General features: G+C 52.3%; 2 protein-coding genes across 6 annotated transcripts in view; one reads left to right on the plus strand and one right to left on the minus strand.

Moving 5' to 3' along the window:
- PPL (periplakin) overlaps positions 1 to 9,030 on the plus strand; it is a 39,393-nt gene extending 30,363 nt beyond the window's left edge. Inside the window, exons 16-22 of the mRNA XM_069486961.1 lie at positions 15 to 153; positions 831 to 1,024; positions 2,213 to 2,363; positions 3,109 to 3,192; positions 3,948 to 4,064; positions 4,637 to 4,729; positions 5,517 to 9,030. Of these exons, the coding sequence (XP_069343062.1) occupies positions 15 to 153; positions 831 to 1,024; positions 2,213 to 2,363; positions 3,109 to 3,192; positions 3,948 to 4,064; positions 4,637 to 4,729; positions 5,517 to 8,180 (3,442 nt within the window). The 3' untranslated portion in view covers positions 8,181 to 9,030. The remainder of the gene's footprint in view (positions 1 to 14; positions 154 to 830; positions 1,025 to 2,212; positions 2,364 to 3,108; positions 3,193 to 3,947; positions 4,065 to 4,636; positions 4,730 to 5,516) is intronic.
- A 141-nt stretch (positions 9,031 to 9,171) lies between these two features.
- UBN1 (ubinuclein 1) overlaps positions 9,172 to 20,822 on the minus strand; it is a 31,940-nt gene continuing 20,289 nt past the window's right edge. For 2 of the 5 annotated variants that reach the window (XM_069486962.1, XM_069486963.1), the window contains exons 9-18: positions 20,145 to 20,274; positions 19,856 to 19,974; positions 19,533 to 19,661; positions 19,201 to 19,347; positions 18,260 to 18,310; positions 18,126 to 18,168; positions 15,477 to 16,697; positions 14,246 to 14,495; positions 13,892 to 13,981; positions 9,172 to 11,481 (exon numbers count right to left, since the gene is read on the minus strand). In XM_069486962.1, coding sequence (XP_069343063.1) covers positions 11,432 to 11,481; positions 13,892 to 13,981; positions 14,246 to 14,495; positions 15,477 to 16,697; positions 18,126 to 18,168; positions 18,260 to 18,310; positions 19,201 to 19,347; positions 19,533 to 19,661; positions 19,856 to 19,974; positions 20,145 to 20,274 — 2,230 coding nt within the window. In that variant the 3' untranslated portion in view covers positions 9,172 to 11,431. Of the gene's footprint in view, positions 11,482 to 13,891; positions 13,982 to 14,245; positions 14,496 to 15,476; positions 16,698 to 18,125; positions 18,169 to 18,259; positions 18,311 to 19,200; positions 19,348 to 19,532; positions 19,662 to 19,855; positions 19,975 to 20,144; positions 20,275 to 20,822 lie in introns of those variants that run through there. The other 3 variants (XM_069486964.1, XM_069486966.1, XM_069486965.1) reach the window with 3 other exon arrangements.

Consider the following 20,822-nt stretch of genomic DNA (forward strand, 5'->3'; position numbering starts at 1 on the left):
ACTGGTGTCCTCAGGGTGGACGTGGCCAACCGCCTGGAGAAGAGCCTGCAGCAGGCCTGGGAGCTGCTGGCCACCCACGAGAACCAGCTGGGCCAGGATGACACGGTGCCCGAGAGTGGCCGCGCCCTGGACAGCAAGAGGCAGGAGCTGGCGGTGAGTCTGGGGCCCGAGTCTCGGAGCCTCCTCTGCAACAGGCGAGGGCTGCAGGCACAACCACCCACCACTGGTAGACGGGCGGGGACACCGAGGCCCCGAGAGGGCCTGGGAACTGCAGATGGGGGCCTCTGGCACAAATCCCAGCTGCTCACGGGGTTTGCGTGGCCTGTGGAATTTCAGGTGCCAAGATTTTAAAATAAAAGATCTGCATAAAAACCCAGGTTCCCAGGCCCTCGTGATGAGCAGAGCTGGCCTCCTGGGCCCGCAGCCCACGGGCGAGTCAGCTGGGGGAGGAGCAGAGGAATCTGGGTTCAGAGAAGTGCAGCAGCCCAGGATGTGGCCCAGTTGGGGCCGAAAGGACGCCTGTCTCTGGTGACTTGGTCTGTGACACCCAGGCAGGGCCTTATTCACACTCCATCTCGTGACTGGCTTCAGAGCTGAGAAAACAGGATCGGAGAGCAAAGCCTTCTTGAGGCCTTGTGGCTGGAGCATGGCAGACTCTTCCCATCCAGGGCAGGGTTTTCAAAAGTTAGTTTTTCAAGGGGTTGTTCATTGTAACAAAACAGAACATAGCAGAAGTGGCCCTGGCTGAGAAGTGCAGAGGCAGAACCCTGGTCCCTCCTCCTCCTGGGAGCTCTGGCCGCAGCGCCGCTGTCTCTTCTCTACCCCGGCAGGCCGTGGCCTCCGAGCTGCAGGCCAAGAAGTCCCTCCTGGGCGAGGTGGAGCGGAACCTGCAGGCGGCCAAGCAGTGCTCGGGCACCCTGGCCAGCCGCTTCCAGGAGCACTGCCCCGACCTGGAGCGCCAGGAGGCCGAGGTGCACAAGCTGGGCCAGCGCTTCGACAACCTGTGCCAGCAGGTGGAGCGCAGGTGAGCAGGGCAGGCAGGGGAGGGCCCTGGCTGGGGTCCTCTGATGCCATCCAAGACTGTTTTCTAAATAGGCTCTTGTTTTTGAAAAGAATAGTATGTACACGAAATTTAAAAATTCAAACATGATTATGATGACTGGCCCTCCTCCCCCAAGGTAAACTGTCACCAGTCTCCGGCGTATCCTTCTAAAAATAATCTATACACACTGGGGTAAGGCAGTAACGGACATACGAGTAACAACGTCCCATGCATACATTATCTTACTTTTCCTGTCCCATATTTTGCCAGCCTCATGAATCTGTGAGCATTTCCTCCTCCTCTTCTGTTTTTTTTTAAGAGTTTCATAGGATCACTATTTCTTCCTTAAATGCTTGGTAGACTTCATCAGTGAAGCCATCTGGGCCTGCAGCGTTTTGAGCTTTGTGGGAGGTTTTTAAGCTACAAATTCAACATCAATAGATATTGGGCTATTTTGGTCATCTACTTTTGTGTCCTTCAAGGAATTTTTCAATTTCATCTAAGTTATTGAATTTATTGGCATAAAGTTATTCATAATATCTTCTTGGTATCCTTTTAATGTCTACATGACCTGAGGTGACCCCTTCTCATTCCTGATGTTGATGTCATCTTCTTTTGTTGTGTTCGCATCTTCTTTTCTTCCTTCTGAGGTCTGAGGTGTACAGATTTATTGACCGTTTCAAAGAACTTACTTGTTGGTTCCAGTGATTTTCCTCTCCCGTTTTTCTGCTTCCTGATTCACTGATTTCTCTTTATGATTTCCTTCCAGCTCTTACATTAGGTTTACTGCGCTTTTCTTAGATTGTTGATTTGAGATCATTTTTCTTTTCTAACATAAGCATTTAATGCTATGTAGTTCCCTTGGAGCACTGCTTTTGTTGCGCCCCACAAATTTTGATGTTTTTAATTTTGGCAAGTTGTAAGACTTCCCGGTGGGTTCTCCTTTGACCCGTGGGTTATTTAGGGCCTGTAATCCAAGTCAGTACAGATGGACCTACCTCGTTCTCTATGCTCCAACTTAATGTTCCATAATTAACATTCTACCCTTTCTGGGAAATGTTTAGGTTATTTCCAGTTAAGTTACATTTAACTTTCTCCCTTCTAAAACCCAAGGGCTCAGTGAGGCATCTGCTCTGTGTGGCAGAGGCCTGACCCACTTTGCCTCGGCAGGGCGCAGAGCCTGCAAAGCGCCGGGGCGGCCTACGCTGACTACCGCAGCGGCTGTGACCGCGTGCTCCAGTTCTTGTCCAACACCCCCACGTACGAGCCCCAGGAGACAGACAGCCTCAGCCAGGTGGAGACCAAGCTGAAGAATCAGAAGGTAGGACGGCTGCATCTGCTCTACAGGCACGCAGCGGCAAGGGAGGGCCAGAGGTGGGCAAGCCGCTTTCTCTAGAAGGGGCCAAATTTGGGAGACCGAGCAGGGCGAAGGCCTGGCAGGACTGTGTCTCCCCTGGCCCTCAGCTCCAGCACCTGCCTCTGAGAATAAGCGCCATGCACGACTCGCTTACCTCTCCCTCCTCAGGGCCTGGCCCGGGGCGGACGCTCAGTGCAGGCTGGCCGTGCAGGGAAGGGCCACCGCAACGTAGGAGGCACCACTGTGGGGACAACCCAGTCTCCAAAGTCTGGATTCCTGTCTCCTCCGTGCCCTGGGCAGCGCCTCGGGGTTAGGGATGAGGAACACGGAATCAAATCCTGTTCTGCCTGACTCTTGTGACAAAGTTACTGAACCTCAGCGTGCCTCAGTTTCCTCATTCATAAACTGAGGCGATGATGCTTACCGCACAAGATCACTTACAGGTTAAAGGAGATAATCTAAGTGCGATATTAGAACAGTGCCTGGCATTTCAAAGCACTCAATAAATGTTTGTTTCCTGGCAAAGATAATTATCTCCTTGGCCCTTGTTTGGATGGCCTCAATGTTGTCCTTTGTCATGAACAAATACATACAAGGGAGCCATTCACTGTAGTTTGTACTAGAGAAGGATTCAGATTCTAAAGATTCCAGCTACTTTATCAATATGTTTTCTTAAAATTAGTTTTGATTTTTAAAATGTGTTTTACAGAACCTGCTAGATGAGCTAGCAGGCAGAGAGCAGGAGGTACGGAAGGTCTACACCAGCTCCCAGCAGTACCAGCAAGCTGTCAAGGTGAGCAGGGTGACTTTCCACCAGGTAAACCAAACTGAAACACCGGTCCCGGCAGGGTGGGTGAGGAACTGGCCATCCTCAGACTCCGCTGGCTGCTGCGCAAACCGGCACAGCGCTTTGGGAGGGCAGCGTGGTGCCAGGCATCAAATACCATACAACAGCTTTATACTCTTTGAAGCAGCAGATTCTTTGGGGGAATTTATCCCAAAGGGAAAAATACAAAAGAGGGATGTGGGACAACACAATCACTACTACAGCATCGTTTACACTAGCAAAACAACCTAGAAATGACCCCCATGTCCAATGGCAGAGGAATGGCTACCTGAATTATCACGCATCCTCTTGATGGATTATGACGTCATCAGACTGGTAAACGTGACGATTGGGTAGGGCAGTGGCAACAGAAGAGGATTATGGCACGAGGTTCTCTAAAGCAGCAGAGCGTGCAGCTCTCTGGCGTGTTGGAAGGCCTGGAGGGGAACACTCAGTTTGACTCTCTGGGGGTGGAGGGGAGTTACAGGGTGGTGCTTCTTGTCTCGCGTGTTGCTCAGTGATGTCGCTGTGGACTGCTGACGTACCGATACTTCTCACAACCTCCTGCAGTCAGTGCAGGGTGAGGAAGACCCGTGTAGATTTCAGAACCAACCAGCATGTGGCAAAGGGCAGGTGTGGGCGAGCTGAAAGGGGCACAAGACCATTTTGGTCTCTTCTTGGCTGCTTTTATCTGCCCTCTGCAACGTTTCTCTCACCCCCAGGACTATGAGTTAGAAGCAGAGAAACTAAGGACGCTTCTTGACTTGGAGAATGGAAGGAACAGCCACATGAACAAGAGAGCCAGGCTGCAGTCTCCGGCCGCCAAAGTGAAGGAAGAGGTGAGCGCTGCGGGCCGGGCTGTCTCGGTGCTCCGGTGGAGAGTGAGCTGCGGCTCTCGGGGCAGTGCTGCGCTGTACACAGGCCTCACAAACGCCACATGACAGGGAAACCAGCTGAGAGCCCTTCTGGGTGCAAACAGGTTTGGTAAGAGAAGATAAGGGACTTGTTCTGGGACAGTGACATCGATATGCCTAGAAAGACAGCTTGGTGGAGGTTTCTGTGCCAGAGTCATAGATTTGGGAAGTTCCTACTTTGCTTGCCTAAGTACACAGAAGAGTGCCAGTAGTACTAGTCCCTTACGTACACGAGAACATTAAGGCTCAGAGAAAGAAGTAGAGAGACTTGCTCAAAGTCCCTGGGACCAAGACTGAAACCTGCATCTTCTGATGGGAAATCCCATGTGCTCGCCACCAATGAGACTGTAGTGTAACTCCAGGTAGGAAGGGGCAAGAAGCTATCCCTTTTCCCAAATGCCAGACTTCTCAAAAACCATATCCAAGCTTTCTGGCTCTTTCTGGTTTGCCTGTTGACTCCTGTTTGCTGATGGTTCTTCTGAAACTCTTCTCTGCAGGAAGCGGCTCTTGCCGCCAAGGTCACTGAAGTTAATGCCATCAACAGACAGAGGCTGCAGAATCTGGAGTTTGCTCTGAACCTGCTGCGACAGGTAAGCGATCTTAGTAAGACACTCTACTTAAAACTGTTCTAACAGGTGAGAAACAAAAGATCCACTGTGTCTCAGAGAGACAGCCTGTGAACTGATGGGAGCGTCCCTTGCTAACATTTCTGCACAGAACCAGTACAAAGACTGGCCCGAGCCAATACTTCTACAGACACGAGAACTTGGATATTCAATTCAATACGCTTTTGCTGAGTACCTAGTAAAAGTTATTTTTTTACAGCCCATAATGTTTATTGTAATAGCATTATTTGTAATAGCAAGAAACTGGAAGCAACTCAGTATTCATCAGCAATGGTTAAATTATGGTCTGGCCATAGACTGGAGAACTATGTTGCTGTTGAATAATGAGGGAGCTCTCTCTGTGCCAAGCTGGAATTATCTCCGAGTGCAATGAGCAGCAGGGTACAGAACAAGAGACTAACCATTTGTACAGAAAAAATAAACACATGGTGCACACTAAAAATAGACATGCCGTGTGAGCACAGAAAATGTCTCTAAGGATGACAGACATCCTCTAGGATCAGGACCAGAGGTGGGAGACTGCAGTTCATTTTAAACTCTTCTGCTGTTTTAAAGTATCTTACCTGATTTAATTTTTAAAATCTACACTAGTTGGACCATTTTAAAAGTAGCCCCAGAACTCTAGAACGCGGACTGGCACCGAGGGCACCCCTGGGGGTCCCCAGGTGACCCAGATCTGCTCTGACTGGGGGACAGGCCTTGCACATGCCGCGAGTCTGGCTTTGACCGTGCGCTGTCTTCTCCGTCACAGCAGCCAGAAGCAGAAGTGGCCCACGAGACCCTGCAAGGGAGCCAGCCAGGCCGGAGAGTGGAGGAGGCGTGGAAGATCAGGAAGGAGCTGGAAGAGGAGACTGAGCGGAGGCAGCAGCTGGAGAACGAGGTCCGAAGTGCCCAGGAGGAAATCCGGACCCTGCGCAATCAGAGGCCACAGGAATCGGTGGTGAGGAAGGAGGTGCTGAAGAAGGTCCCGGACCCCGCGCTGGAGGAGAGCTTCCAGCAGCTGCAGCGGACCCTGGCGGAGGAGCAGCATAAGAACCAGCAGCTGCAGGAGGAGCTAGAGGCGCTGCAGCTGCGGCTGCGTGCCCTGGAGCAGGAGACCAGGGACGGAGGGCAGGAATATGTGGTCAAGGAGGTCCTGCGCATCGAGCCCGACAGAGCCCAGGCGGATGAGGTCCAGCACCTGCGCGAGGAGCTAGAGGCGCTTCGGCGGCAGAAGAGCGCCCGGGAAGCAGAGGTGCTCCTCCTGCAGCAGCGCGTGGCTACCCTGGCTGAGGAGAAGAGCCGGGCGCAGGAGAAGGTCACTGAGAGGGAGGTGGTGAAACTGCAGAACGACCCTCAGCTGGAGGCAGAGTTCCGGCAGCTGCAGGACGACCACCAGCGCGCAGGCAAGCTCCGGGAGAAGCAGGAAGAGGAGCTGAGCTTCCTCCAGGACAAGCTCAAGAGGCTGGAGAAGGAGAGGGCTATGGCCGAGGGCAAGATCACCGTCAAGGAGGTGCTCAAGGTGGAGAAGGACGTGGCTGCCGAGAGGGAGGTCAGCGACCTCACCCGCCAGTATGAGGATGAGGCCGCCAAGGCTCGTGCCAGCCAGAGGGAGAAGACCGAGCTGCTCCGAAAGATATGGGCCTTGGAGGAGGAAAATGCCAAAGTGGTGGTGCAGGAGAAGGTCCGGGAGATCGTGCGGCCGGACCCCAAGGCAGAGAGTGAGGTGGCCAACCTGCGCCTGGAGCTCGTGGAGCAGGAGCGCAAGTACCGGGGGGCCGAGGAACAGCTCAAGAGCTACCAGAGTGAGTTGGAGGACCTCAAGAGGCGGGGCCCTCAGGTGGAGGTCAAAGAAGTGACCAAGGAAGTCATTAAGTACAGGACGGACCCGGAGATGGAGAAAGAGCTGCAGCGGCTCAGGGAGGAGATCGTTGACAAGACCAGACTGATCGAAAGGTGTGACTTAGAGATCTACCAGCTGAAGCAGGAAATCCAGTCCCTCAAAGACACCAAACCCCAGGTCCAGACCAAAGAGGTGATCCAGGAGATCCTCCAATTCCAGGAGGACCCCCAGACCAAAGAGGAAGTGGAGTCTCTGAGGGCAAAGCTCGCAGAAGAGCAGAAGAAGCAGGTGGACCTGGAAAGGGAGAGGGCTTCCCAGGAAGAGAGGATCGCGCGCAAGGAGGAGGAGCTCTCCCAGGTGAAGGAAAGGGTGGTGCAGCAGGAGGTGGTCAGGTACGAGGAGGAGCCGGGCCTGCGGGCAGAGGTGACCGCCTTCGGGGAGAGCATCGACGTGGAGCTGCGGCAGATTGATAAGCTGCGTGCCGAGCTGCGGCGGCTACAGCGCCGGCGGGCGGAGCTGGAGCGGCAGCTGGAGGACCTGGAGCGCGAGCGGCAGGGGCGCAGGGAGGCTGAGCGCGAGGTGCAGCGGCTGCAGCAGCGGCTGGCCGAGCTAGAGCAGGAGGAGACGGAGGCCCGCGAGAAGGTGACCCGCAAGCAGAAGGTGGTCCTGCAGCAGGACCCCCAGCAGGCCAGGGAGCACGGCCTGCTCAGACTCCAGCTGGAGGAAGAGCAGCACCGGCGCCAGCTCCTGGAGGGTGAGCTTGAGACCCTGAGGCGGAAGCTGGCGGCTCTGGAGAAGGCGGAGGTCAAGGAGAAGGTGGTCTTCTCCGAGAGCGTCCAGGTAGAGAAAGGCGACACTGAGCAGGAGATCCAGAAGCTCAAGTGCAGCCTGGAGGAGGAGAGCCGGAGCAAGAGGGAGCTGGATGCCGAGGTGAACCGGCTGGAAGCCAAGCTGTCGGAGCTGGAATTCCACAACTCCAAGTCATCCAAGGAACTGGACTTCCTAAGGGAGGAAAACCACAAACTACAGCTGGAGCGGCAAAACCTGCAGCTCGAGACCCGAAGGCTCCAATCAGAAATTGAAATTGCGGCAACAGAAACACGAGACTTGCGGAACATGGCCACGGCAGACCTTGGGACCAACCTTGACTCCAGACTCTGGTCTCTGGAGAGGGAACTGGATGACCTCAAGAAGCTCTCCAAGGACAAAGATCTCGAGATCGACGAGCTGCAGAAGCGCCTGGGCTCCGTAGCCGTCAAGAGGGAACAGAGAGAGAACCACCTGCGGCGCTCCATTGTGGTCATTGACCCCGACACGGGCCGCGAGCTGTCCCCAGAGGAAGCCCACCGTGCCGGGCTCATCGACTGGAACATGTTTGTAAAACTCAGAAGCCAGGAGTGTGACTGGGAGGAGATATCAGTGAAGGGTCCCAACGGGGAGTCCTCAGTGATACACGACAGGAAGTCTGGCAAGAAGTTCTCCATCGAAGAGGCCCTGCAGAGCGGCAGGCTGACCCCTGCTCAGTATGACCGCTACGTCAACAAAGATATGTCCATTCAGGAGCTGGCGGTCTTGGTGTCTGGGCAGAAGTAGGCACAGCCCTTCCATCTCTTCGAGGCAGACACTGGCCCTCTCCACACAGTGACCTCCTGGGTGTCCTCTTCTCCCTGGCGCAGGCCGAGCACGTTACCCGCACCCTCGCAGTCAGGCTGCTCAGAGCACAGCCCACATCCAGGATGGGCACCAGCTGAAGACACAACTCTCCTCCCGCCATCATTTAGCCTGGGTGAGTAGCCCGCTTCGTCCTCCAATGATCTGACAGCCACCATGCCCTTTTGTTCTCCCTTTCCCTATATACTACCATCAACAACCTCCTTGTGCGAGGCCTGGAAACAATCGGAAAGCTACTCGAGCACAAGACGACCACAGCAGACAAGCCCACTGGAGGCAGCGTGGGCCCGAGCACACCAGACGGCACCTTCTGCCCCGGGCAGGCCCCTCCCCCCTGCCTTTCTGCTCATCAAAGGCCGGGCCCATCGGGGCTGCTGGCCTGCATCACACCCCTTCAGGTTTCTGGCTGAGAACCAACTTTCCATCAGAGAGGCCACAGTAGCTACCCTGATCATGAGGCAGATCTGGGATCTATGCCAGAAAGGCACGTAGAAACCAGAAGTGTCTGGCTCTTGGTGCTAGAGTGGACGTTAATTGTTAGCCAGATTGTCCCAGGAAAACAGACCAATAGAGAATGTTTCATGGTTCTGAAATCAAAATGCTCTAATAGTGGCCTGTGTTGCTGTTAGCCTAAGCTTCAGTGCCTTATAAGTCTTGTTTATTATCTCTTTGGTATGCAGGTATATAAAACAGTTGATTATTCACCAAAACAATTTCTGGTTCTCGTATCTCATGTATTATGTAAGAAAATGGGAATAGGGAACTTTATAGTGTGAAAATAAAACCTGGTGGCTTGATTCTACTTCCCCGGTGAGCACGTCTTCCTCTTCTGCACGCGAGGCTTCCTTCCCCACCTCCACTCGCCTTCAGCCAGAATGGGTACTCCACACACATCAGCCCCTACGGGGGAAGACTTACTTGCAAAAGTAGTAGGAAAAAAAGAGTGACAAAAATGTTTTGGAAACCTTGAAACAATTTATTGAGTTGCTTTATACAAGATTAACCATCTCCACACCACCCCCTAAACACCAACATAGTTGCTGCACAAAAGCCACAGCCCCTCTCACACCTAAGAAACGGCCATGCCCGGTAAGTGCTCAGAGACTTTCGCCGCGCCAAGGAAACCCCTGCAGCCCCCAGACCCTGAGCCCGCTCTGCCCCACACCCCGCTGCAGCCGGGCCCGTAGACCTGCCTTGCCATGGCTGTTTAAGTCATTCACTCCTTCATTACCACAAATAAAGCATAAACAAGAAAAAGAAATCTCAAACTCCCCATCAAAGAAACATTTCCCTGAGGCAAGAGGCATCACTAGATTCCTAAAAATGAGGGTACTCTGCTCCAGCTGCACACTCCACGGCACATGGGGAGGAAGGAGCACCCAAGGGAGGGAGGGGCTGGGACTGGCACCCGGGTGTTCACGGGCAGAGAAGCCTGGAGAGTTCCCAATGCTCAGCCTTCACGGGCGGCCTCTGCTCGGCTTTGAGCTCAGCAATACAAATCTCTTCTTTGGCTCTTTTGCTACTACCTAAGACTATTCTGTAAACAAACTGGAAATCCAAGTTGCAAAAAATATATGTAATAAAGGGATAAGGAATCCACCTAGCCCAATGTGAAACAGATTGGTTCTTACGTAAAAAAGGAGTCAGAACAGAGGCCGGGCCGAATAGCTGGCAGAGGTCTCGCTCCCCAGGAAGCCGGGAAGGCCGATAACCTCTACACGAGTTACGAGTTACTGAGCATCGTGCCCTGGGAGTCAGGACCCACAAGAGCTGTCTGTGTTTTCACACAAATACACATGCTAAGGATACTGTTTACTCTCAACATGTCTGAAATCACTTAGCTGGAACAGTCAGTACAGACGTCACAGGACAGACAAGTGCCCTCAAAATCCTTGTGAAACAGCCACTGGTTGAGTGTGACCAGCTTGGTGACTCGGGAGCTCTGCAGTAACTGTCCCAGTCTGTCTCTGACCTACTCTCCAAGCTCTTCCGTACCTCACCCTCAAGTCAACGTGTAATCCCACTGCCTGGAGAGCTCCAGGCCTCAAGACCTATTTCTACACGGTGGACACTTCACAGAGGCCTGTTCCTGCAGCTCTGCCCAAGAATGACTTCTAAGAATAAGACAAACTGGAATGTCTACCTGTGACTTGGAGCCCCTCATATCCTCGGCCCTCCGAGTGAGGAGGGCTCTGGGGCTTCTGCAGCCCACCTGCATGAACCCTGGAAAAATAAAACAGAAGCCCTGGCTAAACTGGGACCTACAATTTTGGGGCCCAGATGACCTTCAAGTCAGGACAGCACAGATTATGATGTGCAACCATAAAAACTCAAATAAAACTGGCTATGTCTTAAACACAGACATATCTTTAAAAAAGGTCTTCATCTCAGATCCATTCAGCGGGCTGAATGGACATGTTGCCGAATTCTGCTCCACCATAAAGGCACTGGAATTATGTCTTCCTATATATGATGTGTGAAGAACAGTCCCATTCTATCCAATGCATTTAATGGTAATGATGAAAACTGAGATCAAAATAGGCATCTTTAAAAATCCTATCACAATTGTTGAATCTACAAAGGACTTTTCTCTAAAAGAGCTTCATTGTCATATTCAGAGGAGAAATTGGCCCCCCACAATGAGCATACATTAGGTGTTCTTAGTATTTTGCAGAGAGACAAGGTAGGTCTCCCAGCTGTGGCTTTGGCCTGGGTTTTGTCCTCCTGAGCACACAGCCTGGGGACAGGACGGCACCAAGACCATTCAGGGATCTTACTGTGGCCAGGAGCCCCTGACCAGTAGGGCACTCTGAGGTACTCTGATCAAATGCCAGGGGGTCAGGCAGATCTGAAACGTCAGTGTGCCACCGGAGCTCGTCAACACCGCACTTGCCAGCACGGCCCAGCACACACCCAGCCTAGACCTGCCCCTCTGATAACTGTCCAGCAACAGAGCCACGGGGCCCAGAGCACCAAGTCAGTAAGCGCCTTGTGAGCGGCACGGGGCCGGCTCCCTTACGTGGAGGCACGCCAGAAGTGCCCAGAAGCTCCACTTGGAACTCACGCCTTCTCCAGAGGGAAACCAGAAGAGCGCAGGGAATGTCCAGTATCTTAGACCTACACGTCCAGCTTCCACCCAGACCCGAGTCTGTCGAGCCTTTCCTCTGAAGGGGTCACAATTTCCGTGGTACACCAGGCCCTTTCCCATGAAGCTGAGAAGCATCTGGAAAAGAATAAGAAAAATGAGAACAAGTCTTTCAGGGTCTCTGATTCCCTTAAGGCAGCAGTAACCAAACTTCAAGGGGATCACTTAAATTGCAAAAGTCCCCAAACGCTTTGTTCTAAGGCTCAGACAAGCCACAGCATGCAAGGACATTGGCACTACAGAGGCAGGAGGCCACTCAGTACATGTTCACAGAACAGCGACTCTGCTATGCAACCTGGGCCACCTCAGGTCTCAGGCTACAACTGCCATCCTGTGGCAGGGCCTGAGGATCCCACAGAGCTCAAGGCAGCAATGATCATTCTCTTACCATCAAAAGACCCTCAGGTCCTCTAGACAAGTTCAAAGGCGCTAGCATTCTGAGTCCACACAGGATAGGAAAGTAAGGAAAGCAACGCAGACACAAGTCACACAGCTGAAGTGCGCAGACAGCTGCTCATTTATACCCTCATGTCATCTCATACCTCAAGTACATCTAAGGAAGAGGAGAAAAGCTCACTCGGGTAACCTATTTTCGCATAGTTGCTTTTCTCATTTTTTCCTGAATTTTTTTTACATATTTATATTTTTAGAGATGGGGTTTGCAATGTTGCCCAGGCTGGAGTGCGGTGACTGTTCACAGGCACAATCGCAGCTCACTGCATCCTCGACCTCCTGGGCTCAAGCAATCCTCCCGAGTAGCTGGGACTACAGGCACAAATCACTGTACCCATACTCTCTCAGCCTTTCTGGGCCTTCTTAAAAAAAATTTTAACTGACACATAGTAACTGTGCATATTTATGGGGCACATAGTGACGTTTCGCTACATATAATATATAGAGATCAGATCAAGGGAATTAAGCTATCCATCACCTCCAATATTTATCATTTCTTTGAGTTAGGAACATTCACTATTTTCCTCCTACTAGCTATCTGAGACTATGTATTATGGTTAACTACAGTCACCCTACAGTGTTATAGAACACTAGGACTCCTCCTATTCTGATAGCCATGTTAGTCCCCAGAGGAAAGACAAAAAGATACTAGAAAGAATCTTTTTTTCTGAAAATAACACAGACCAACCGCCTAGTTCCAAAGGCTCTTCAATTATTCTGTTTTTCTGAAAGAGCAATATTCCTAAGAGCAGGCAGAGGCAGGGCAATATGACTTCCAAAAACCACAAGCTCCCACCCAGGTAGCTCTGGAGCCTCCTGCATTATAATCCCGACTCCAGGGGCAGCCACCAGCGTGGAGAGCAAGTCCACCGCGTGCTACTGCTCCTCCAGAGGAAGAAAGGGAGCAACTATTGTTATAGGTTTAGTCCCTCAAAGACAGAAAATTGCCATCTTGGAGATTCACAAATCCACTCTTGCCCCCAGATGGCCTCTGGCATTCACTATAAGGGGCACGGGCACCAGGGACCCACAGCAAATCAAGAGACAGACGCTGACTGGCAGACATCGGGGTGACGCGTTCTGCTCCATGCAGCAGGTCACGCCATGTGCTGCTCAGGGGCCCCTGTCTTACTCCCACCCAGCACCAGCCGCTAGGGTCACCTAGGCTGGGCTTCCTGAAGAACCGTTCTCCTCATCAGTGCAGCCCATGGTCATGTCTGGAGCAGGTCTAGAGTAAGAAGAACACTAGGTCAAAACCAAAGTACTATGAGGCATCTCGCCCCAGGATTCCACGAGGTGAACATAAGAATCAGGGATCCAGGACAGGGTGAGGCAAATCCATTTTACTACAAGGGTGCCAGCCTGGGTAGCTGCGCCCCTTCTCAGGTGCTACCAAACAAGCTACAACCCTGGGGTGCTGTGCTACAGGGCAATGCCGGCCTCGTGCCCGGTGTGCTCGCAGTCTCTGTTTGATGTAATTTCTACCCCTGGACAGACTGAAAGCTGTTCTTTTCTTGGACCCACGCTGCCATCAGAGGTGAGCTGTCCTTCCTGGAGGTCTGTACTGTGGCCCCCCTGCTATTTGGGGGTTTCCTGTTTATGGAAACGAAGTTTAGAGTGCCCTCTGCGACCTGACAACACCTGGAAGGTGCAGCAGCTTCAACTCAGAGGCCTTGCTGTACCCAAGTAGCGTCTGGAAGAGAGAAACCATTACCTTCCTTTTCTTAATTAAAGAAGAAAAGTTGAGTTAGGAGTTGGGAGCTCCTCTGCCTCACACACGGGCCCCCATGATTTCCTCTACAATTGTACAGGCTAAAGCTGACCCCACGGCAGTTCCAAGCGAGACCAGAAGAAACCTCCAAGGGGTAGAAGCCCAAGTCATTCTAAGCGCCCACAAAGCTGGAGCTTCGAAGGACAAGCCAAGACAACACAGTGACGAGGCGAAGACACTGGACTCCTGGGCAGCAGACAAAGCACCTGAGGGTGGCAGGGAAAGGCGCACGGTGCGCATGGCACACTGACGTCTGGCGATTACCTGGCAGGCTCTGCGGGATATGGGTGGACACGGCAGCGTGTGGGAGGGGCGCTGCGTGGGGCGGGCTGGAGTGCAAGCCAGCCAGAAGACCTGGGAGAAAACAGAGGAGGGGAGAAAAGAACAAAACACACACATTGAAGACGGGAACAGAAAAGCAGCTCCGGCAGCCAAATGACCCTGCCGGACCAGTCTGGGTACCAAACCCAAGGGCAAGGGGCTCAGCATGGTTCCCAGAGATGTTCCCCATAGTCACACGCCAGACACAAACACAGGAGCCACAGTACACAACAGGAGGACCCTCAGCCACAGCCCAGAGATTCCCAAAGCGAGGAGAGGCAGGAGAGAAGCACTCACTGTGGCTGAGGCCAGGGTGGAAAGGCCCGGAGGCAGGGCCTGGCATGATGGCATCCTTGGAGACCCCTGCTTTGGCAGAGGCGTCAGCGCTGAAGGAAAGCACATGGAGAGGAATCGGGACAGGGGCTATAATTCCCAGTGAGTTCGAGTTCATGGCCCCAGGCAGCTTTGGGCTGCTGGACTTGTAGGGTGGAGACAGCAGGTTTAAGGGAGTGGAGCTGGTCAGCAGCACAGCCCCACTCGTTCCTTTCTAGGGAGGAAACACAGCAAAGCGGTAAGAACTCCAGACCTTCCACAGCTAACTCGCAAACCAACCAGGGAACACAAGGGATGAGGATACACACAGGCCAAATGCCCCTGCGAAGGCTCCCTCCTGCCCCGCAGCCCCAAGGACAGGATGCGGACAGTCTCTACGAACTGATGTGGAATGGCTTCCAGGGTACATAATTTTAAAAAGCAGGGTATGAAATATGCCTCCTTTGTGAAGAAAACAAAGAGTATCATAATATAGGTATCTACAAATGTATGTATATACACACACGTGTATATATTTATATACACACACACGTATTTAATTTTTTGTTTTTAAAAAGAAACAGGAAAAATTAACTGGAAACTAAGGAGCACAGTTACCTTACAGGGGTAGCAGGTGCAGGAAGAGGGAAAAGACTTTGCTACAGTTTTATTTTTGCAATCACACAGTTGTTTTACATATTAAAATAAGAGGAAAAAAACGCTCTCTCCCATTTCCCCAACCTGCGTCCAAACCTCTCACAATTACCCGTAAGCGGGACTCAGTAATTGCTGGACTCTGTCCTTCAAAGGGAATCATTCTTAGAAGGCACTGCTATTCCTGTGGCACGAACATCTCCACATAACTGTGACCTGACAGGTGACAGCATTTCTACCCCTTATCAGGAGAGATGGACAGGTCAGAGAATAGGCTTGCTCCGCGCCACGCAGCCCCGGCCTCCCTGCAGGCACAGCCCTGACCATCCTTTCGCTCCCTCCACCTTCCTAAGGAGAAGGTTCAGGCTATCCTGGGCTTCCTGCCACCAGAAAAGGGAACACCTGAGGGCAGGAAGCTCAGCCCTCCTTCCACCAGCTGAGCTCACTGTTCCTACCTCACCTTCCATTTCAGATCTCATCTCCGCCCAGGGCAAGGCAAGTGGCCTTATCCCCAAGGCCCCTGCTGGTGGGACAGGGCAGGCTGCTCTGCTGGGATACTCACTGGCAAGGAGGTAGACGATGTCACACTACTAACCGCAGGGGGCTTTAGGGACGAGGTCAGTAACTTTGCCACTCCCTGGGTCCCACCACCGGAATCTCCATTTGGACCACCTGGAGGGGCCACCAGGGTCAGCTTCTGGGAAACAGGCGGTTTTTTCACTGCTGAGCTTGGGACAGGTCTGCTGGCGGACTGTCCTGCGGAGGGAGGCTGTATGCCAGGGAGCAGGTTCCCAGAAGCAGAACTCTGGACTGGTGTTCCTCCAGAGGAAGAGCTGCCAGAAGAAACCCCGTGTTTGGAGACAGAGCCGGCAAAGGGATTGTTCTTATAAGACGACCCTGCAGAGCTGGCTGAATGCTGTTTTGCTGGATGGCTCAGGGCGGCAGAGGACGAGGCTGGGGTCTTATGAGAGCTGCTGCTAGAGGCTGGTAAGCCTCCTGAGGCGGCTGGCGTGGAGGGATGGAAGCCCTGGCCTTTGGCCGCTGTCTTCACTATCTGCAGGAGGGAACGGTGGCACTGTGGGGAGGAAGCCTTTGGGCTCTGGAGCTTATTGACAAATGGAGCTGGGGGCGTGAAGTTTTTCTGCTGCTGAGCGCCTGCATGAAAGACTTTGACTTGGGGGCCGGGCACGGGAGCTGCCACCTGGGGTCCGTGAGACGTCCGTGGCAAACCATGGTGCTTTGCTTTGGACTGGTGCACTTCTGGCAAGCCTTTGTTGAGGGGAGCCTGGCAAGCCAGCTCTTTGTAGCCAGAACTCTCTGGTTTTTTCTCCTGAGAGGACTGCCCCAGTGCCAGAGCCTGTTCGGCCAGAAAATTGAGGGGTGACTGCAGAGAGCTAGCTGGTGGGGGAGCAGAAGGGCTGGGCTTGGCAAAGTTCCTTTTCTCTTCTGTACATAACACACCTGCAACTTTTTCTGCAGGTGCTTTTGAGGGGGCAGGCAGTGTGAATTCAGAGCTCCCAGCTGCTCTGCTGTTCAATGCAGCCAGTTCCTTGGACACAGCTTCCACCGAGGAGGCTGCACTGCAGATCAAGTCTTCATCCAGCGAGTCTTCCAGGCCGACAGGAGCAGGGTTAGCAAGGCTGCCCGCCACCTGGGAGGGGAGCTCCCTGCTCGGGACCCCGATGCTCAGGCCTCCTCCCTGGTGTTCTGAAGGCAACGCAATGGGGCTGCTAATCTGTCCTGACTGGACAGAAACCTTTTTATCAGGCTTAGTAGACGATTCCTAAAGGAAAGCAGAAATGCTGATGTTTAAGGTGCCAGCGTTGGCCTGTTGTGAGGACATAAACATGAGAACAACTTGAGTTGCAAAGAACTGGGCCTTCCTGTGTAATTATAAAACAAGGGGTGGCAGAGAACAGTAGCCGTGCGTGCCTTGACTGGAAGTGCTGCAACTTACACGGCTGGCCGGGGCTGGGTTTTACACTCACAGCGGAACTTTTCCCCCTGTTTCTGAAAAAGCATAAGACTCAACAAAGAGACACACTGCCTCTTTGCATTCACGCTATCTCAGAGTGCTCCGAGCTGCAATTAGACTGACGCAGGGCATGAGAGTTGCCTTAAAATAGCTATTTTATCCTCCTTGATTTTTCCCACCACCTGTCTCCTCCAAGAAAGTCCTTTTCCTGGAAGCAAAAATGGGGTCTAACCTGTCACTCCTGCAAACCTGGTAATTAACGCAGTGGGTCTGAGACGTTGTAGGAGCTCAACAGATACACAGGAATAAATGATTTGCACATCTCATTCTCATGGTCTCTTTAGGTATGGTTAAGGGCACCACACCAAGCCTCAAGAACTAGTAAAATGGCTGGGCGTGGTGGCTCACGCCTATAATTCTAGCAATTTGGGAGGCCAAGGAGGGAGGATCACTTAAGCCCAGGAGTCCGAGACCAGCCTAGGCAACACAGCAAGATCCTGTTCTCTACAAAAAATTTAAAAAATTAGCCAGCCATGGTGGCACATGTCTGTAGTTCTAGCTACTCCGGAGGTTGAGCCAGGAGGATTGCTTGAGCCTAGGAATTGGAGGTTGCAGTGAGCTATGATCACGCTACTGCAATTCCAGTAGGCAACAGAGCAAGACGCTGTCTTAAAAAAATGAACTAATAAACAAACAAACAAAAGAACTGGTAAAAATTTTAGTAAACGGCAATTTTCACTGCATTGAGAGGTCCCCGCAACATCTAAAATAGTTTTCCCAGTCTGTACTCTATCCCCCTCCCCCCCCCACTGTACTGTACCGCCCTCCGTTTCTGCCAGCTAACTCAACAAAGCCACCTTTCCTTTCTGTTGCTCTAAAGCTAAACTGCACTGGCCAAGAGTGTATTTTTTCCATGAAAAGACTACCGTCATAGTGCCATACCTCTGCACCTGCAAGGGCTCTTCCCTCCTCAGGGGGCAGCCAGGGGGCTCAATCCCACTACAACCCCGGGACCTGGGCCAGGTGGGTACTGTTTTGCATAACTGAGGCTAGAGGGGATTAAGAAGCCCAGCTCAGGTCTCTGCCCCGGTATAATTTCAACAGTGCCAACCAGAATAGCTGTCCCCAGACCAGCAAAGCTCAATGAGCTGCCATGGTCACTCAACAAGCTTTTGGAGCGTGGCTGCAGGGAGACGAGGACAACTGACACATGACCTTATTAGCAGGCCAACTCACCTTCACCTTGATTTTAGAAGGGGCCATTACTTTCTTCTTGGCCCTGTTCAAATGAATGAGAAGAGGTTTAGAGGATATCCGCAGAAGATAAAAATAACAGTAGTCCTGAGAAGTGAGAACACCGAGACACTCACAGGATGGACGTCAGGTGCCCGTGGCCTCGTCTGCTCTCCTTAAACAGAGTCCTGAAAGACACAGAACACTGGGCATCTGTACGTGCCCCTTAACGCTGGCACTCTGCTTTCCGAGCTGTGTCAGCATCCCGGGTCCTCCGTGGCTATTTCTCCTTGAATGTCAGTGGACTGGTGAGCTGAATTCCTGGTGAGAGAATCTCAAGTGGCCACACCAGCTGCCCAAAAGCCAAGAGTCTGGGCTTTACCCAGAAAAACTATGGCTCTGCCCCAACTTCTCACGGTGATGTTTCCCTAAGGCCACAGCACTTTCCCTACTGCCTATTCCATCCCTTCCAAGAATAAAATGTGCAGTGACCCACAGTGCGTCTCTTTTCAGAGAAACCCAATAAAAATTTTCTTCCTCCGAACAAAGAGGGTAGCCATTCCAAAAGCTCCAAGATTTGTAACCGCAGAAGAATCAGGTCCAATCCAGAAAACCAGCTGCAGCTAACTTCCTGTTCTGCGTACCACAGACATACTCCCTTCACAGGAAACAGCATCACACAAAGGAGCCTCTGAGGCAGAGGCCGGGCACTTGGCACAGAGTGAGCACTGCTACCTGCAAATCAGACTTCTTCACAGTCACTAAGAAGTATCCAAGATGAATCCATCTCTCACCTTGTAGTAGGAGCCATTATGTTTAAACAGGAAAGTACATATTTTATGGGAGCACACAGCCAGTCCTGAACTGAAGTGGGACAAAGAATGACAGAGACAAAACTCCACAGGCACCTTCCCTTCTTCTAGGGAAGACGGAGAAGCCCCTTGCCTAGCTATAAGTATGTCCCCCAATCACTCAGGTGAGATCAGAGTTGAGTCAACAAGGCAGTAGCCTGCATAAAAGCAGCGCTCAAATATTCCTCGACTGCACAAATGCCCCATCTTGCCACCCCGGCCCTCACCTGGCCTGCATCCAGCCCTTGGGCCAGAGAGGCTTGACCTCGGCGTCCAGAAAGGCCTTCACGCAGTCCTCCCAGGCCTGGGCCTTGTTGTTCCTCTCCAGGTCATGGCTCTCCAGCTTGGTCTTCACCACCTGGCACAGCAGCTCCCTGAGGAGGAGGCAGAAATCACAATCTTCAAACCGCCCCAAATGCTTCTGTGCAAGGTTTCAACCGTGTGCTTCCAGCAGCCCTGATGAAAGGAAACGATCCTAACTTTCAACAGCAATACAGGGACATGCTCAGACACTGGCCCCACAAACCCTCCCACAGGCAAAGTCCCAGTCTGGGCACACCTGATTTCATCATTCCACTGGAATTTCTTTCGGGGTCCCATTATCCTCCTGCCCCCCTTTTCTTCGTCTTCTTCCTCCTCAGAACAAATCCGCTCTCTTTGCTCCTTGTCTTTCTCCTCTTCCAGCATCCTACAGGGTGAACAGAATTAAAAGGGACCCTAAGGACATCCTGTCCCCATCTCCCTGGAGGACGGGGACTTCTCAGATAAGGGGAAACGCTCAAGAGGAGCCAAGAGTGTCCTTCGGAAATGGAGTAAACACCAAGAAATGTGGCGAGACAGGCAGGAGAGTCATGCCACATGTGAGCACTGGGCCACACTTACTTAGCAACCTTGGCCTGCGTGTGAGCCTGGCACTCGTCCTGGTACTTGGCCATCTGCTCTGGCATCGCCCTGCCAATGGCTTCCTTGAGCTTCTGGAGAGGCTCCTTCAGACGCCCCCCCTGCGGAGAGCAGGACACAAGACAAGACTGGTTACACATCACTCTTACTAGGGACCCACGATGGGGAAACTGAAGGGAGACAGTGCAGCAGCAGATGTGGCCTCTGTGAAGACTCAGTTACCCCTCAACTGGGCCCCAAAGCCACGGGGCTCCACTCCACAGTCACCCACCTGGTCATAGAGGTGAAGTTTTCGAGCACGTTTGACCAGAGCATCCTTGCTGCAGGGCAGGAATGAGGCGAGATAGGCATAGACCCCAGAACGGATCTGGCTACTCAGCTCCCGAGCCTGCACTTCTATGCTGCAGAACAGAACAGAGTCATCAACGGCTGCAGCTTCTCTCTCCATGAGCTCACCCTGCGTGGAGAGCACAGCCAGGAGCCAAAAGCAGGCCAAACCTTATCTTACTGGCCACACAATGTAGCCCAGTGGCCAAGACAACAGATCTTCAGCAATCAACAAACAAGAACAACTCCCAAACCTGACGCACTTGGCCAGGTAAAGTGGGTCAAGGCTTTCCAGTCAAACATGAGGCCAAGTCAAAGGTAGTCATGGAAACAGGGCCCAAGAGAACAAGCTTTGAAGCAGTAAATTTCATAAACAAAACATAAAAGCTTTCAAAGTGGAAAGTAACAAGTTACTCGGAGTTAAGAGGAAATACTTTCTGGCAGCATTTTTCTCTTCTACTTCTTAGTTCTTTTGTTGTTGTTGTTGTTTTTCTGGTTCCTAGTTCTACCTGCTATGATGAGGTCAGGGAAATCCTCACACCTCCAGTTTCCCCATCTAAATAAGCAAAAAAAAAAAAATTCTCTCCAATGCCTTGAGCTTTCCATATTTGGCATGGAAAGC

The sequence above is a fragment of the Eulemur rufifrons genome, chromosome 14 (genome assembly GCF_041146395.1).
Source record: "Eulemur rufifrons isolate Redbay chromosome 14, OSU_ERuf_1, whole genome shotgun sequence".
In the NCBI taxonomy this organism is placed as follows: Eukaryota; Metazoa; Chordata; class Mammalia; order Primates; family Lemuridae; genus Eulemur; species Eulemur rufifrons.